A 17,272-nucleotide genomic window follows, 5' to 3' on the forward strand; every position below is an offset into this window, starting at 1 on the left:
GCTTAGCCATGAAATAAAATACCAGATTTTAAAAAATATCTTTCCAGTCTTACATTATTTCTGATTTTTCGCTCGATTTCAGAGTGAAAACTAAGTAACTAATAATTAAACAACAATTTAAAAGACAGTGAAGTCGGGCAGATAGTTCTAGTCATCAAAAGGGCACCGAAACATACAAAAGTAAAGAAAGAAAATGACCTTCAGTTGTGAGGGACCACAGTCTAAATGGAAAAATAAAAAAAGATCTAAATAGCTAGGTTGGAGAGGAAGGGACAACATTTTATCAAAATAATTGACAATTAAGCTATGGTGAACATTAAATGCAAACTGCAATAAAGCTAGAAACTTACAATTAAGTGAGAAAAAGAGGCTTTAAGAGGGGAAATGATCTTTAGAGAATGTCTATAATTCTAATCCTAGCCGTTCATTTTACAGATAAATCACTATTGCTCAGAGACAGCAAGGGGTTGATTTAAAGCCACACAGCTAATTACCCTGAGTCGGGATTAAAGAGCAAGGCTCCTGACTGCCCATCTGCTGCGGCCACACCATGATGCTTCACAGAGCACATTTCCAGTGGTAATAGTCCTATCCTTTAAAAAAAAAAAAAAGTTTTCCATTGATGGATGAATGGATAAATACAATGTGGTATAGACATTCATTGGTGGCAGTGAGAATGGCACCAGGTGTTAGACCGCTGGGGTCAGACCAGACCTTGGTTTAGCAACCTCGGTACTTGAGTTCTGGCTGGGAAAGAATTCAGAGTCAGGACTCAAACCATAAAAGAAAGTCTATTTAGAAAGTCACAGAGATAGAAGAAGTGACCCAGAGAAGAAATGGGCTTAGGAAACAAGTTACAGAGCCAAAGAAGGGCCCTGGGAGCTTAGGAGAGAGAAAGGTAAAGGTATTACACTGGGGGGAAGGAAAGGGGAAAGGGAAAGGGGCGACCTGCTTCCGGGAGGGAGAGCTCTCTGGGTCCTCCTTCCTAAGGGCTTTTAAGGGTGGGAATTTTAGGGGAGGTCCCAGGCAAGGATCTTAATAGAATATTCATCAGCTTTCCAGGTGTGTCCTTTCAGGGTCTTGGTCTCCACTGACTGGCCGGCACCAGGAGTTCATCAGTCAATGCATCTGATTCTGAGGTCAGCGACAGTGTCGCTTGTCTGGTTTTGCTGCTTTTCTGGACCTGCAGCTGAAACACAACTGAGGCCTAGATGCATTTGATGCAGGTCAGAACCTCACTGTCTTCGGTGCTCAATGTTTATGGGCTATTCTCCAGCCCCCCTGTTCATTACCCCCTCTAAGGGAGTCTAACCTCCCCCCCACGACTAGCAACATGCCAGGGGAGGAAGGGTCAGGAGAGGGTCCAAACCACAAGACCAGCAATATACTAGGGAAGGAAAGGGTACCCTCAGGGTGAGGTCCTGGCTTTCCCAGTGTTGTCCATGGCTAGGCATCTGGGGCTTTCCACCCTGGTGACCTTCTGTACCTGGCCTATCGTCCTTGCTCTGATCTTGTCTGTCTAGCTGCCTACCACAGGTTCAGCCTTAAAAATAAAATGCTGCCTGGCCTAGTGTGGCTCAGCGATCGAGCATCAACTTATGATCCAGGAGATCGTGGTTCAATTCCTGGTCAGGGCACATGCCCAGGTTGTGGGCTCGATCCCCAGTGGGGGGTGTGCAGGAGGCAACCAATCATTGATGTTTCTCTCTCTCTCCCTTCCTCTCTCTGAAATCAATAAAGATATATTTTTTAAAAAAGGGAAAGAAAACGCTAACACATGATGCAATATGGATGAACCTTGATGACATCATGTAAAGCGAAATGAGCCAAAAACAAAGGACAAAGACACTATGATTCCACTTATATGAGGTCCCTATAGTAGTCAAATTCATTGAGGCAAAAAGCAGAATGGCAGTTGCCAGGGGCTAGAAGGAGGGGTTTTGGGGAGTTATTGTTTAATGGTCCCAAGTTTCAGTTTGGGAAAAAGTTCTGGAGATTGGTGATGGTGGCTGCACAAAACATGAATGTACGTAATACCACAGACCTGCACTTAAAATGGCTCAAATGGTAAATTTCATGGTATGTTATTTTTTTACAACAGTAAAAACTTGTTTTAAATGTTTTGTAATCTTTAAAGAGTTCCTTCCACCCAGAATCTAATAACACATTTTTGCCAACTCTCTACTTAGAAGCAGAAACTAGCAAATTATAGGCACGTCATAATATACCTACATTCAACCTACTACGTGTCACGGACCGAATGTGTGTGTACTGCCAAAATCCCTATGTTGAAAGCAAGCTCCCCAATGTGACGGTATCAGAAGGTAGAGCCCTGGAAGGTAATTAGGATTAGATGAGGTCATGAGGGTGGAGCCCCTGTAAATGGAATTAGTGCCCCTGTAAGAGTCCTGAGTGAGCTTGCTTCTCTCTCTCCGCTCTCCACCATGGGAGGACACTAAGACAACAGCCATCCATGAACCAGGAAAGGGGCCCTCGCCAGACACCAAGTCAGCCAGAGCCTTGATCTTGGGCCTTCCCAGCCTCTAGAACTGTGAGAAATAAACGTTTATTGTTTAAGTCGCCCAGTCTACAGTATTTTTGTTTTGCAGCCCAAACTGACCCAGACTGTTACGTTATTTTTCATCTCTCCAAAAATAAAAGAGGCCCTGAACATGAGACAGTCACATTTCAGTGACAACTAAGTAGAATTCACGTTCTTCCCAAAGCAAAAAACTTATGAAATAACTATCACTAAAACATGGACAGTCAAATCGCTATTCAGATATTAAAACCAAATGCTTAGAGTAAAGAAAGATGCAGAACAGAACAAACCAGCCTCTCAGCCTCCTCCTCTGGGCCTGCTGCCCCCTCCAGCCACCCTTTCTCTCGCCCCTCAGGGTTCTTCTCTTCCTTTATTGGCCATAATTCAGAACTGCATCCATTTTTTATTATTTTTTTAAATGAACTAATAAATATTAAACATACAAATGTAAGGAGTAAATGAATATATAAAGTGAATTCTTCTGTTAGCCCAAAATTTCCTTTTTTGACAATCAATATTATCTTATATTAGTTTCAGGTGTACAGCATAGTGGTCAGACTATTATATAATTTATGAAGTGATGCCTCCCCCACCCACAAAAATTCCAGTACCCACCTGGAACTATACATAGTTATTTCAATATTAACTATATTCCCTATGCTGTATTTGACATCCCCGTGACTATTCTGTAACTGCCAATTTGTACTTCTTAATCCACTCACCCTTCTCAAGCAGCCTCCAAACCACTTCCCTTTCGGCGGCAACCCTCAGTCTGTTCTCTGCATCTATGAGTCTGTGTCTATTTTGTTTGTTCCTTATTTTGTTCTTTAGATTCCACACAAGTGAACTCATAGTATTTGTCTCTCTCTGCCTGACTTATTTGATTTAGCTTAATACCCTCTTGGTCCATGCATGTTGTCACAAATGGTAAGATTTCATTTTTTACGGCCAAGTAATATTCCACTGTATATATGAGCCACTTCTTCTTTATCCACTCATCTATTGATTGGCACTTGGGTTGCTTCCATACCTTGTCTATTGTAAATAAAGCTGCAATGAGTATAGGGGAACATATGTCTTTTTGAATTCGTGTTTTGGATTTCTTCAGATGTATACCCAGAAGTGAAATTCCTGGGTCATAAGGTAGTTCTATTTTTAATTTTTGAGGAACTGACACACTGTTTCCCATAGTGGCTGGACCAATCTGCATTCCCACCAACAGCGCAAGAGAGTTCCCTTTCTCCACTCCCTCACCAACACTTGTTGTTTGTGGATTTATTGATGATAGCCATTCTGACTGATGTGAGGTGACAGATACCTTATTGTGGCATTAGTTTACATCTCTCTAATGATTAGTGATGTTGAGCATTTTTTCATATGTCTATGGCCACCTGTATGTCCTCTGTGGAGAAGTGTCTATTCAGGTCCTCTGCCCATTTTTTAATTGGGTTGTTTCTTTTCTTGGTGTTGAGTTATATGAGTTCTTTATCAATTTTGGATATTAACCCCTGATTAGGTATATCACTGGAGAATATCTCCTTCCATTCAATAGGTTGTACTTTTGTTTTGTTGATGGTTTCCTTTGCTGTGCAAAAACTTTAGTTTCATGTAGTCCATTTGTTTTTCTGTTTGTTTCCTTTGCCCGATGAGATACATCAGAAAAAATATTACTAAGAACAACCTTAGAGAGTTTACTACCTATGTTTTTTATAGGAAGTTTACGGTTTGGGGTTTTACATTTAAGTCTTTAATCCATTTTGAGTTGATTCTTTTATACAGTGTTAAGAAGGTGGTCTAGTTTCATTTTTTTCCATGAATCTGTCCAATTTTTCCAACACCATTTGTTGATGAAACTGTCTATACCCTAATTGTACACTCTTGCCTCCTTTGTCATATACTAACTAACCATACAGATGTTGGTTTATATCTGGGCTCTTTATCCTGTTCCTTTGATTTATGTGTCTGTTTTTATGCCAGTACCATGCTGTTTTATTGTACCGTTTGATATCAGGTAGCATGATACCTTCAACTTTATTCTTCTTTCTCCAGATTATTGTGGCTCTTTGGGGTCTTTTGTGGTTCCATATAAATTCTTGGATTTGTTCTAGTTCTGTAAAAAATTCAATTGGTATTTTGATAGGTACATTGTTAATGCCATTTTATTGTTCATACTTAGGTTCTTTTTTTCCCCCCTTCTCTTCTTAAAGAAGTCCCTTTAACATTTCTTATAATTCTGTTTTGGTGATGATGAACTCCTTGAGCTTTTTCTTATCTGGGAAGCTCTTCATATTTCCTTTCATTTTAAATGATAGCCTTGCTGGGTAAAGTAGTCTTGGTTGTAGGTCCTTGCTTTTCAATACTTTGAATCCTTTGTGGCAATCCGTTCTGGCCTCAACACTTTCTGTTTAGAAATCAGCTGAGTCTTATGGGAGTTCCGTTGTAGGTAACTGTCTCTCTTGCTGCTTTTAAGATTCCCTCTTTGCCTTTAACCTTTGCCATGTTCCTTATGATGTGTCTTGGTGTGGGTTTCTTTGGGTTCACCTTGTTTGGAACTCTCTGCATTTCCTGCACTTGTATGTCTATTTCCTTCCCCAGGTGAGGAAAGATTTTAGTCATTATTTCTTAAAATATGTTCTCAGTCCCTTGCTCTCTCTCTTCTCCTTCTAGCTACCTTATGATGCAAATGTTGTTATGCTTGATGTTGTAACAGAGATCCCTTAAACTATTCTCACTTTTTATTCTTTTTTTCTTTTTGCTGTTCTGATTGGGTGTTTTCTGCTACCTTGTCTTCCAAATAGCTGATCTGATCCTCTGCGTCATCCAACTTGTTGTTGATTTCTTCTAGTGTGTTCTTCATTTCAATTATTGTATTCTTCATTTCCGACGGGTTATTTTTTTATGGCTTCTGTCCTTTTTAATGCTTACTATCTCTTTGTTGAAGTTCTCACTAAGTTCCCTGGGCATCTTTATAACTAGCGTTTTGAACTCTGTATCTGGTAAACTGCTTGCCTCCATTTCACTTAGTTCTTTCTCTGGAGATTTCTTCTGTTCTTTCATTGGGACATGTTTTTCATCTCTGTATTTTGGCTGCTTCTCTGTGTTTGTTTCTACATACTAGGTATATTTGCTACATCTCCCAGTCTTGGAAGGGTGGTCTTACGCAGTAAATGTCCTGTGGGGCCCAGTCTCCCTGGCAACCTGAGCTGGGTGCTCCAGGAATGTCCTTTGTGTGGGTTTTGTGGGTCCTCCTGTTGTAGTTGTGCCGTGATTGCTGTTAGCACATCAGTAGATAGGACTGACCCTAGCTCTGAGGACTGGCCATGACCCCATCGTGCAGGATTTGCCCCAGCTGGGTCTGGTGCCTACTGAGACTATCCTTTGGGTGTGCCCCTTGTGGAGCTAATCTGGTGGTGCTTTGTTGTGGTCTGTAGCCAGCCATCAAGTATGTTGGTTCTGGGGCTTCTTGGGAGGGGCCAATGTCAGACACTGCCTATGACCACTCTGAGACTACCTATTAGGAGCTACAAAGTGAGCTGCAGTTGGCAGCTGCCTGTGCTGGGCCAGGATGTGCATGGGAGAGGCCATGCTGCAACCTGAGGCCAGCTGCCACCAGTACTGGGCCTGTGGCAGGTCAGTAAAGGGCACCAGGCACCCTGAGACCTCCCACAGCCTGCCAGCCACCCATTAGGCTCAGCCACTGGAAGAGCCTTGCATGGTATGTGAGTTGAATGAAGCAGGTTTAAGGGAGTCAACAATGTGGGCTGAGTGGTGTTTACCAGGTTAATGCAGATTCAGATTTGGCCATGGGGGGAACAGGAGGGCTCAACACTGGAAAGATGGCACCCTTCAGCCATGCCAACACAGGGACAATGGCAGCCATCCCTCCAGCCCTTGCCCTGAAGCCACAAAACTCAGTTTCTCCCTGTATGTCTCTGGCATCACCCCAGATTGACCGGAATTTCTCAAGAGTTTTTTAAGAAAGACTGCAAGAGGGCCCAGGCTGGCTGGCGCCAAAAAAGCCTCAAACAATGCGTGAGTTGGATGGGGCAGGGGTCTCGGGGAGCTGTCAGGATGGAGCTAGTGGTATTCATAAGACTAACTGCATCCACATTTTAAAAATTTGCTATATTTACTTAAATGAGATAATGTTTATGAAAGCTCTTTGGAAACCATAAAAACCTATGTAAATGTAGAGTTCTTATTTAATAAAAATTTACGGGGGTTTGTTCTTAAATTTTTAAATGGATCAACTTAGACTTTTATGGTTCTCTCCAAAACAAAACACAACAAAACAGAACAAAACCTCAATTGCTTTTCATTTGTAAATGGCTCTTGATTGATTTTTATCCCCTGTGGAGCCATAGCCTCCAACATTAGAAGGGGGAATTAAAAAATCTCCACATCTGAATGGGTGATCTATTTCCTTCCCTAGAAATAATCACTGTCTTTGGAGATGCAAAAGAAATTGGGACTAAAAGGCCAGCCAACCCCTGTTAATAAAGAAAGTGGTACAGAAATCTTTGGAATCAATGGGATCATTTTAAAGCATGGTAAAATTTGATAAATTCAACCCCAACAATTCCTTACTTTAGAACATTTAAACATGGTATGAGTTAAACGTTAGACTGTCTACAAAAAGAGAAGAGAGTTTAACAAGCAAATCAATTGTGCAAATATGATCTTCAAAGTACTTAAGAAATGATCATCTTTTCAAGAAGTCTTAACATCATTTTAGTAATACCCAGCCTTCTAACCTCCATTATCTATTCTTTAAAGCAGAATCTGCTAGATACCTTTTGAGAATATTTAAGAATACTATTATGGTACTTAAAGATAATTAGAAAATTCACATTTACTGAGTGTTCGCTCTGAGCTACCAACTGTGTTAAGCACATTATATACTCAAATGCCTCTTAAGTAGGGCTTGGTCTCCCCCATTTTACAGATGAGGGCACTGAGGCTCAAGGGGTTTGCCCAAAGTCACCCAGTTAGAATGTAGGAGCTATGGGTTAAATCATAGGAATAAGTCAGTGGTAAAGCCAGATTCTGAAATTAGATCTAATATACAATGGCACCCTAATTGCATTTCTTTGTCAGTGTTTTATCTGGAACACTTTTTATTAATGTAGCTGAGCTGCTCCCAAATTATTCCATATTAGTGAGGCTGCTCTATCACAATAAAAGGATTACTCGTTTACAGCCCCATTCCGGCCAAGCCGGCTTCTTGTCTCTATGGGTTCAAGGACAAAGGATGAAAGAAATCTGTGTTTGATTTTATCAATGCACTGACAACTTTTGGGAATCCTAATATTTTATAGTGCTTGTTCTTCCAGTTACAAAGTTTTCCCCATATGTCATCCCACCAAACCTCTCAGTTTCTCACAGATTCTGATAAAACCAACAACATATGGCCGTGAAGATGCTGTTCTCACATCGAACATAAACTAAGTGGTTTGACTTAAGGGTGTGCTCCACTCGTTTTAGTTTGTCCTAAATTCATTTCTGTTTCCCATTCCCTCTACATTTCCTGGTTCCAAACAGGAATATTCTGATAGCATTTCTCACCAAACCAGAAACAGGAAGCACCTGAAAAGTCATGAGAAAAAAGCCCGTGTGCCAAACCAAAGACCAATTTTTTAAGAATGCAAAAGTTTGAGGCATTTGGAGAAGTGCCCACACACTCAGAGGCTTTCCTTAATTAAACCAACCTTGCTCCATTCTGAAGAGAGCACAGTGAAGCCTCAAGGGGACCCACAGTAAGGCCACAACTACAGGACAACATATGGTCTTTCTGAGTACTTTCACCTGAGTTTTCTCATGATCCCTTCCACCCCAAAATAACCCTGAGAAGTAAATGCAATGGAGCCATCACAGCACCAGGTCCCACTGTCGGTCCAGCCACAGACAGCCATGAAGACAGCAGCATTGAAGAGCAGGTCTGAACAAGCACCCCACCCCCTTCCGTGGTCTTTCCACAGAAGTGCACCCATGTCTCCTGTCTTGCACCCTCCACCATGACCAAGTATGGATCCCCACCATTCCTCTTCTGTGGGCCCCAACAGACAGCAGACTCCACACAGGTCTCAGTTCTTCCAGTTGTAAAACAAAATAATTCTTCCCTAGTGCCACCTTCAACTTGGATGCAGCGTGGGCTTGGGGAGAGGTACCCAGCGGACACTGGCATGGGATTCCCCACCCCACACACAGTTCTCCCACTTTTGAAGCATCGTGTTCCCTCTCTTTCTCCCCTGTAGATGGGGAACTTCAGAGCTGAGACTTGGGTTTTTTCTTAGCACAGTGTCTAACACTACTTAATATGCTTATGTGGACTCTATTCCTGGTAGACAAATTCGTCACCCCGTGGTGAGATTAACAAACACTTGCTTGGTATATAGAACATTCGCCCATAATGTGGTGTATCAGCCTATATATGCTTAGTATTTAGTATATCAGTATATGCCAGGCACTGTTCTAAGAACTAACAAATATTAACTCAATCCCCAGTAGGGGGTGTGCAGGAGGCAGCCGATCAATGACGACTCTCTCATCATTGATGTTTCTCTCTCTCTCTCCCTTCTTCTCTCTCGGAAATCAATAAAGACGTATTTTTTTTAAAAAAAGAGTACTCACCTTCATAGCAAGGGATCAGCGTCCTGCCTTTGGCCTGGAGGTTGGACGGGATCACGTAACAGAAGCCGTGGGGCAGGATGTGGTCTGTTTCGTAGTAGATGTTCTTCCAGCGATGGGCACAGGCCTAAAGAAGAGAGAGCGGTTCTGAGCAGGGAAGGGGCTCTCTGGAGCCTGGTCAGCCGTCAGGTCACTCGATGAAGCATCGCTGCCCGCCAGCCTCCCTGCTCTTAATCCCTTCAGGCCACCTGGCAGCGGGACCCTGGACAAGGCCACGCTCCGCCCGAAGGCACAGAGGACACACTCAGCAGGACCGGAAGCCCGAGCTTGCTCACACACGCCTCTTGCCCCAAGACATGAAACTATGTAAAACAATCCCGTTAGTCCTGGTGCCGCAAACCACCCTCATTCCTCCCCATGTGGCGCCGTTTCGCACACACAGCACACTTCTCACGGACGGAAACGATGTGGGGCGATGCGCTACAAGAATGTATCGCTGAGCAGATCACTCGATTCCACTAGGTAACTGATTTTTTGTATTTTAGTTCTGATTCAATTCCGGCGGCTTGCAAACTTGAATGCCTTCTTATCATGGAATTAGCTGGTGAATCAGTTCTATTTTAGTTTATGGATTAGCAAAGCCCTTGGCAGCTAGGGCTTGCCCTGTTTTACTGCGTTTCTGGGTCAGAGGGACGGTGAAGAGAGGTGGCTGTTTATTGAGAGCACACGGACTCTCACAAGGAGGGACTTTCTGCGGTGAACGTCCAGTTTATTGCTTCCTAGTGTTTTTTTAAGTGCCGTAAACTGTTTAAGGAGTGATCTTAGAAAATTCCTAGAAGATCCAAACATTGCATTTCACAGTAAACTGAGCTAAAATTAAGGCATTTTGTGAGGTCAGACAGCAAGGGGTCAGAGGCAGTACGCGTGTAGGAAAAGTGTCTCCAAATATAAATTATAAAAAGAAAAGACTGTTTAGCCCCGATTATCATTATATATACACACATCAGTCTGACCCCAGCATTTTAAAAAATGCCTAGGGACTGTCTCCAAAGCATCAATAACTCCATCAATCTCTCCAAATGAGTTCTGTTGGGAGGGAGGGAGGGAGGGAGGGAGGGACGGAGGGAGGGACGGAGGGAGGGAGGGGCAGGAAAAAGAACATTCTGTGGAAACAGCAAGCTTTGGTCAAACTCAGATTCCAAATAATCACAAAGAGGGGAACGAGGGGTTAGCACCACCCCAAACCTTACAATCTGACATATTTCAAATTATAAAGATCGTTTTTCCTCCCAAAAGAAGAAAATGAACAATTTAATACACAGGCCTTTTTTAACAGCACATCCTGGGGGGGGGGGGTTCCTGGGCTTCTCCAGATGGCTCAGCCACAAAGGCACCTAAGTCCCTACCTCTAGCACATGCATTTGTCATACACAGATGGCCAGAGCTTCTGCCAGGTCCTCAGGTCTACCCCTGGACCCCTGAGAAACAGTGGCTGGGGGGACAGGGGCGTGATGCCACAGACCCCCACAAAGATGTCTCCCCCGCCCCCTGCCAAGGGAAGAAGAAGGGAAGAGGCTTCTGGGATGCCGGGAAAGTCCTTCTGCGGATGCTCAGAATGAAAACTCATCAAGGTATACACAGATTATTGGTGCACTTTCCTGCATATGTGTTACAGCTCAATTAAAAGTTCACTTTAAAAAGTCAGGAGCCCGGTTGGGCGTGGCTCAGCGGTTGAGCGTCGACCTAGGATCCAGGCGATCGGGGTTCGATTCCCGGTCAGGGCAGATGCCCGGGTTGTGGGCTCGATCAATGACTCTCTCATCATTGATGTTTCTGTCTCTCTCTCTCCCTCTCCTTTCCTCTCTCTGAAATCAATAAAGATATATATTTTTTTAAAAAGTAAGGAAATAGAGCAACAGAAGTAAAATATATATGTATATAGCCACCCTGTGGCTTAAAAAAAAAAAAAAAAAAGTACAGATGACACATGGTGAATAGATAGGGACTGCCCTGATGTTTGGAAAGGAAATGGCAACGAGACAGAGCCGGAGAACACTGCTTCCACCCAGAAGTAATCTAGATGCTTACAGTATTTGTTGTCTGAGCCTTGGAGACTAATGAAAAGCAGAGACCAGACTTGCACTCCGTGAGCTGCCCTCCCAGGCCCAGGAGAAGATCAGTGCCTGTGCTGTCTGTTGGGTAGCTGTGGCAGAAAGTGACTTTCTTTCCTATTTCTCAAACTGCCATGTGCACACTGGGATGAGTGTGTGGGGTGAGTGTGTGGGGCAGGAGGGGCCTGCCTCTAATCCCAGTGCCGTGTTCACACCCGGTACCACTTGTCCCTGGGGGAAAACTGGAAAGGACCACAATACCTCAGAGCCAAGTCTGGCAGATACTAAGCCAAGATCAGCCCAGCAGCCCAGCCCAATGTCCATGGGTCAGAAAATGCCATTTTTCATTGAGACACTGGGCTCCCTATCACAGCTTTCAAATTCTCCAGCTGTTCTTTACTTTGAAATCAATACCAGGTGCCAGTTTTTAAAAAGCCACCTCCGCTCTCCCTCCTCAAACCCAACCTCAGAATCCAATATGATGCTCCATGGGGATACAAGTGTCATACCCACACCCCCAGGCACCATCTGAGTTCTCAAAGCATATTTAAATAAAACACATCTCCCTGTTTTAAATTTTAAGATAAATACTTGCCTCCAATACAAATCAAAGCCACAAGGAGATACCACTTTACAACCATTAGGATAGCCAATATTTAAGAAAAAAAACAAAACAGAAACTAAATGTTGGTGGTATAAAGAGATTGGATCCCTTCTTTGTGCACTGTTGGTGGGAATGTAAAATGATACAATCACTGTGGGAAACAGGATGGTGGTTACTCAAAAAAATTTTAAATAGAATTACTATCTAATCCAGCAATTCCCTTCTGGGTATAGACCCAAAAGAACTGAAAAGCAGGATCTTGAAGAGATATCTGCACACCCATGTTCACAGCAGCACTATTCACAATAGCTACGAGGTGGAAGAGACCCTAATATCTACCTGCGGATGGATAGAGAAAATGTGCTGTATACATACAGTGGAATATTACTCAGCCCTAAAAAAGGAAATCCTGTCCTATGCTACAACATGGATGAACCTTGAGGACATAATGCTAAGTGAAATAAGCCAGACATATAGAGACCAATACTGCATGATCCCATTTATATGAGTTATCTAAAATAGTCAGACTCTTAGCAAAAAGACTGATGGTGGCCAGGGGCTGGGAGAGGGAGGAAGAGGGTGCTATTTGATGACTACAGGGTTTCAGTTTTATAAGATAAAAAAGTTCTAGAGAGCTTTCACACAACATTGTGCAAATAGGCAACACTACTGTACTGTACACTTACAATGGATAAGATGGTATATTTTTGTGTTGTGTCTTGACAGAAAAAAAAAAGCTACACGGAAATGGCTGCTGCTGGGTGCCCCGCTCTTTCTCCAGCACCCGCATATAGTGGCTTACTGAATGGATGGTGCAGTCATTGTGTGAAACATGAGAAAAACAGCTCTGCGTGCAATGAATTAGAACAGGCCTACCCGGGCACAAGGGACCACAAACACCCCAGCTCTCTGCCTTCACGGCTCCCTTTGCTGAATTGTCCCGTGATCCTCACTGCTGTTCGTGTCCCCAGAGATGGCCCCTTCCTGATACTGACTTGCAGTAAGGCAGAAGCCTCTGGAAACAAATTCCCAGCCCCACAGAGGTTACCCTTCTGTGGAGAGAGATGTTTTCGCAGGAGCAACCTCCAGCGGTGGGCGCCAGGTTCTCTAGAGCGTCGTGTGCTGTGTGCCATCAGGCCACTGCCTCCTCTGTCCTCAATCTCGACCTCAGGCTGCCCTGACTTTAGATGGATCAGTGTCTTCCCTCCTTCTCAGAAGAAGGTGACAAGCTTTCTGGCCTCCAGAGGCTGAGTTGTCCAGCCGGGGTCAGGCCTCCACGGCTGGAGGAATGTAGAGGCTGGGAGAGGGTCCAGGGCAGCTCTCGACAGTGATTAAAGGACTAGAAACCAAGATAAACAGCAGGGTTGGGCACCCTCAGCAGGAGCTACAATGCTTTCCAGTAGGGAGGCCTGGCGATGCTGGCGACAGCGTCCAGCTGCTCCCTCCCTCCCCGCAAGGGGCTGACAAGGGGGAGATGCTTAACTTGTGCTGAGCAGGAAGGCGGAATTCAGATGAACTGCCTCTGCAAGAGAAAAGCTGACCACAGAACTGGGCTCCAGGAGAGGGGACAGAAACATTCCGCCCAGGTCCTTAAGGAAAACCTGTTTCCCCTGGGATAAAATATATGTAAAAACCTCAGTTTTTACCACATTTGGCCCAAAGGGAAACCCTCAATAAACAGCAGTTAGTGTTATTTTCCCCTCTTGATCTTGTTTTTATAACAAAAATCACTGGCTCTGGCCGAATGGCTCAGTTGGTTAGAGCCTTGTCCTGATACATCACGGTTACAGGTTCAATCCCCAGGCGGGGCACATACAAGAATCAACAGATGATGCATAAGTGGAGCAACAAATCAATGTTTCTCTCTCTTTCTCTCTCTCTCTCTCTTTCTGTCCCTCTCTCTCAAATCAATAAAATAAAAACTTTTTAAATGATAACATGTACTTCATAAAATATAATACCACGCAGGAATAAAGAGGAATGAACTACTGATACACACAACACGGATTAATCTCAAAAGCATTATTATGAGCAAAAGGAGCCTTACACAAAAGAGCACACACTGAGTAAAAGTTCTAGAAAAAGCACAAGTAACCCACAGTACTACAGTTCATAACAGTGATTGCCTCAGGGCGGGACGAGCTGACTAGAAAGGAACATCCTAGAACTTTTTGGAAAGACACAAACAGTCTGTATCTTCCTGGGGGTGGGGTGGGATGTTACACGAGTGTGTACAATTGTCAAAACCCAAACTGTAACCTTAAGATCTGTGCATTTTACGTAAATCATACTTCGACTTAAAAAGACACACACAAATATTTATGACATGAACAAGATCTCCGAAGTACTTTTCCCATCCATTTTATTTACGTCTCCATAGCCACATCTCTGCACCCTGGGACAGACGTTATTAACATCTGACAGAGGAAGGAAATAAAAAGATCAGTCATGTGTCCAAATAGTAGCCCAGAATAGGCCACCTCAAAGCCAGGCCCCTGTCACCACCCCGTCCAGCTTTCCTAGGAGATCAAAGCCATTCACGCTCAGTGCCAGGCCTCCCTGTGCCGCCACCCCCCCCCAACGCCTTACCAGGACTCGGCCGTCGGCCTTGGGCTGCCGGGCCAGGCTCACCCCCATCCACTCATCATCCCGGTCCTCCCGGCAGGTCTTTCCGCAGGACGTCCCCTTACTCTTCCCTGGCGGGAGAAGAGAGACACCAAGCATGGGTTAGGGAAAAGATGCCCCCCTGGCTGCTTTTCAAAGAGTGGTCCACCGCCCAAATGTCTGTAACCAGCTCAGGAGGAGACAAGGAACTTGAACAAAGTGTAAAATCGACTCTAGCGCCGTGCGTGCTGTTTAATTCAGCCACCGTATTTTCCATAGCAAGTCGTCCTTGGTGGGAGCATCGGGCTATGTTTGGAAGCAAGCTCCTGAATTTGTCACGCATCAGGAATAAACAGCTCGCCAACCGGTCGCTCTGAGTAGCGTTAGAGAAGCCCACGGGCACCTCTCCCTTTCTGCTAAGGAAAATCACGACAACAGTTCATTTAAAAATAATAATCATTAGAAGTGCTTGATGGGAAAGGACTTTGGAGAAAGTGAGGAGCTGAAGTGATTATCATAAAGAATCTTCTTTTTTAACACTTTATTAAATTTATTGGGGTGACAGTGGTTAATATGAACATACAGGTTTCAGGTATGGGTTTCTATGTTGCAAGATCTGTATACTGCTCTGTGTGCCCACCATCCAAAGTCGTATCTTCTCCCATCACCATATATTAAGAACCCCTTCACACCCCACAAAAATAACTTCTACTTACTGAGTATCTACTATGTGCCAAGTACAATTCTACATATTCACCTCCATTACCTCACTTAATCTTCTCCAGGTAATACTGTGAGGTAGGTATCTTAGTCCTAACGAGGAAACTGAAGCCAAAGGGGCTATGGGACATTCCCAATAAGTCCCAATTAGTAACTGGCAGAGCTGGGCTCTGAACCCAGGCAGATCCATCTGATTCCACCAGATCAAAGTGAGCTTTTTAAAATATCCATTGATGCCAGGCCAGTGTGGCTCAGCGGATGAGCACTGACCTATGATCCAGGAGATCGTGGTTCAATTCCCGGTTAGGGCACATGCCCGGGTTGCAGGCTCGATCCCTAGCAGGGGGAGTTCAGGAGGCAGCCGATCAATGACTCTCTCATCACTGATGTTTCTATCTCTCTCCCTATCCCTTCCTCTCTCTGAAATCAATAAAAATATATTTTTTAATAAAATAAAATATCCATTGATCATATCTTTCCCTACTTAAAATATAAAACCTAAAATTGATTTTAATGGCTCCACCTTCATACACGGAATAAAATCCTGACACCTTCCACCAGCCTGCCTGGGTCCTGTGTGATCAGCCCCAGCCCACCCTGCAGAGCTCCTCTGCCTCCAGTCTCTCCTGCTCACCACTCCAGCCACACCACCCTCGCTCTGTATTGATCGTGGCACATGCTCTCCTCTGCTTGGAGGTTCTGCCTCCCTGCCTGCTCAGCTAACTACTGTGCACCTTTCCAATCATGGGCAGATCAAATACCCACCTTCCCTCTGGTCTTTTTGTTCTCAATTATTTGTTTTTAATGTCTCTTGTCCACTAATTTGTAAGGATGGCAGGATCTTTGTTTTCTCACTGGTATATCCTGGTGCTTAGTAAGTAACAGGTACTCAATACACGATGGATGGATGGATGGATGGATGGATGGATGGATGGATGGATGGATGGATGGATAGATGGATGCATAGATGGATGCATAGATGGATGCATAGATGGATTCATAGATGGATGCATAGATGGAAGGGAGGGAGGGAGATGAAACAAGACCAGGCCACCCTAAGAAGAAAGAGGAAAGTATGGGGGTACAGAGCCCATTTCCACTTCGGCAGGATGTCCACCCACCTCGAGCCATGTCCAGTTCGGTGCATCTCCGGTCAGGGTTGGTGTGGATGCGGCACTTAAACACAGCCCCCGGGGACTTCACTGACGTGCTGTACTTGGAATCTGCCTTTGGTGCACCCACAAGGACCCTGCACATCAAGAAGAAAGGACATCCTGTCACAACCCAGTACCAGGAAAGAGGAGGCCACGGGCAGGCGGTCTGAATTCTCACTGGGAAACCATACCCCACCCCAGCGTTATACTGTGCTGGTGGGAAGGGGGGTGGGGCTCCCATAGTCAACCTGGTAGATGTTCTCCAGGCACATTTAAAGCTTAAGTTTGGTTGGAAACACATATAACCAACAAATGGTGCTTATCCAGAATCTATAAAGAACTCCTACAAATCAATAAGGAAAATACAGGTATCTAATATCATAATGGGCCAAAAACTTGAGTAGATACTTGATGAAAGACCATAACCAAATGGCCAATAAACATGAGAAGGTGCTCAATTATATTAGTTATCAGAGAAATACAAACAAGATATCACTTTACACCTACTACAAGGCTAAAACCAGGAAGACTGAAAATGCCAAGTGCTGGCAAAGCTATGGAACAATAGAAACCCTGCTGCTGGGAGTGAAAACCGTTACAGCCACGTTGGTGAACAATTCAGCAGTTTCTGAAAACACTGAACATGTGCCTAGGACCCAGTCATTCCACTTCTAGGAACATACCCAATGGAAATGCGGATGCATGCCTACAGGACACAGGTACAAAAGCTTTCACGGCTGAATGCAGCAACGGCCAAAACCAAAGAAACCCAAAGGTCCATCAACGCTAGAATGGATAAGTAAGTTATGATACAGAAATACAATCGAATTCTATCCAGCAATGAAAATCAGTGAACATCACTCAACCACAACCACATGGATGAACCTCATAAACACAACACTGAGCAAAA

At 44.1% G+C, this 17,272-nt stretch overlaps 1 protein-coding gene across 1 annotated transcript in view; it reads right to left on the minus strand.

The window, feature by feature from the left end:
• ITGA9 (integrin subunit alpha 9) overlaps window positions 1-17,272 on the minus strand; it is a 227,934-nt gene that overhangs the window by 197,031 nt on the left and 13,631 nt on the right. Inside the window, exons 2-4 of the mRNA XM_087824862.1 lie at window positions 16,330-16,457; window positions 14,474-14,580; window positions 9,173-9,296 (exon numbers count right to left, since the gene is read on the minus strand). Coding sequence (XP_087680988.1) covers window positions 9,173-9,296; window positions 14,474-14,580; window positions 16,330-16,457 — 359 coding nt within the window. The remainder of the gene's footprint in view (window positions 1-9,172; window positions 9,297-14,473; window positions 14,581-16,329; window positions 16,458-17,272) is intronic.

This window comes from Miniopterus natalensis, chromosome 15 (assembly GCF_054644295.1).
Source record: "Miniopterus natalensis isolate mMinNat1 chromosome 15, mMinNat1.hap1, whole genome shotgun sequence".
NCBI classification, from domain to species: Eukaryota; Metazoa; Chordata; class Mammalia; order Chiroptera; family Miniopteridae; genus Miniopterus; species Miniopterus natalensis.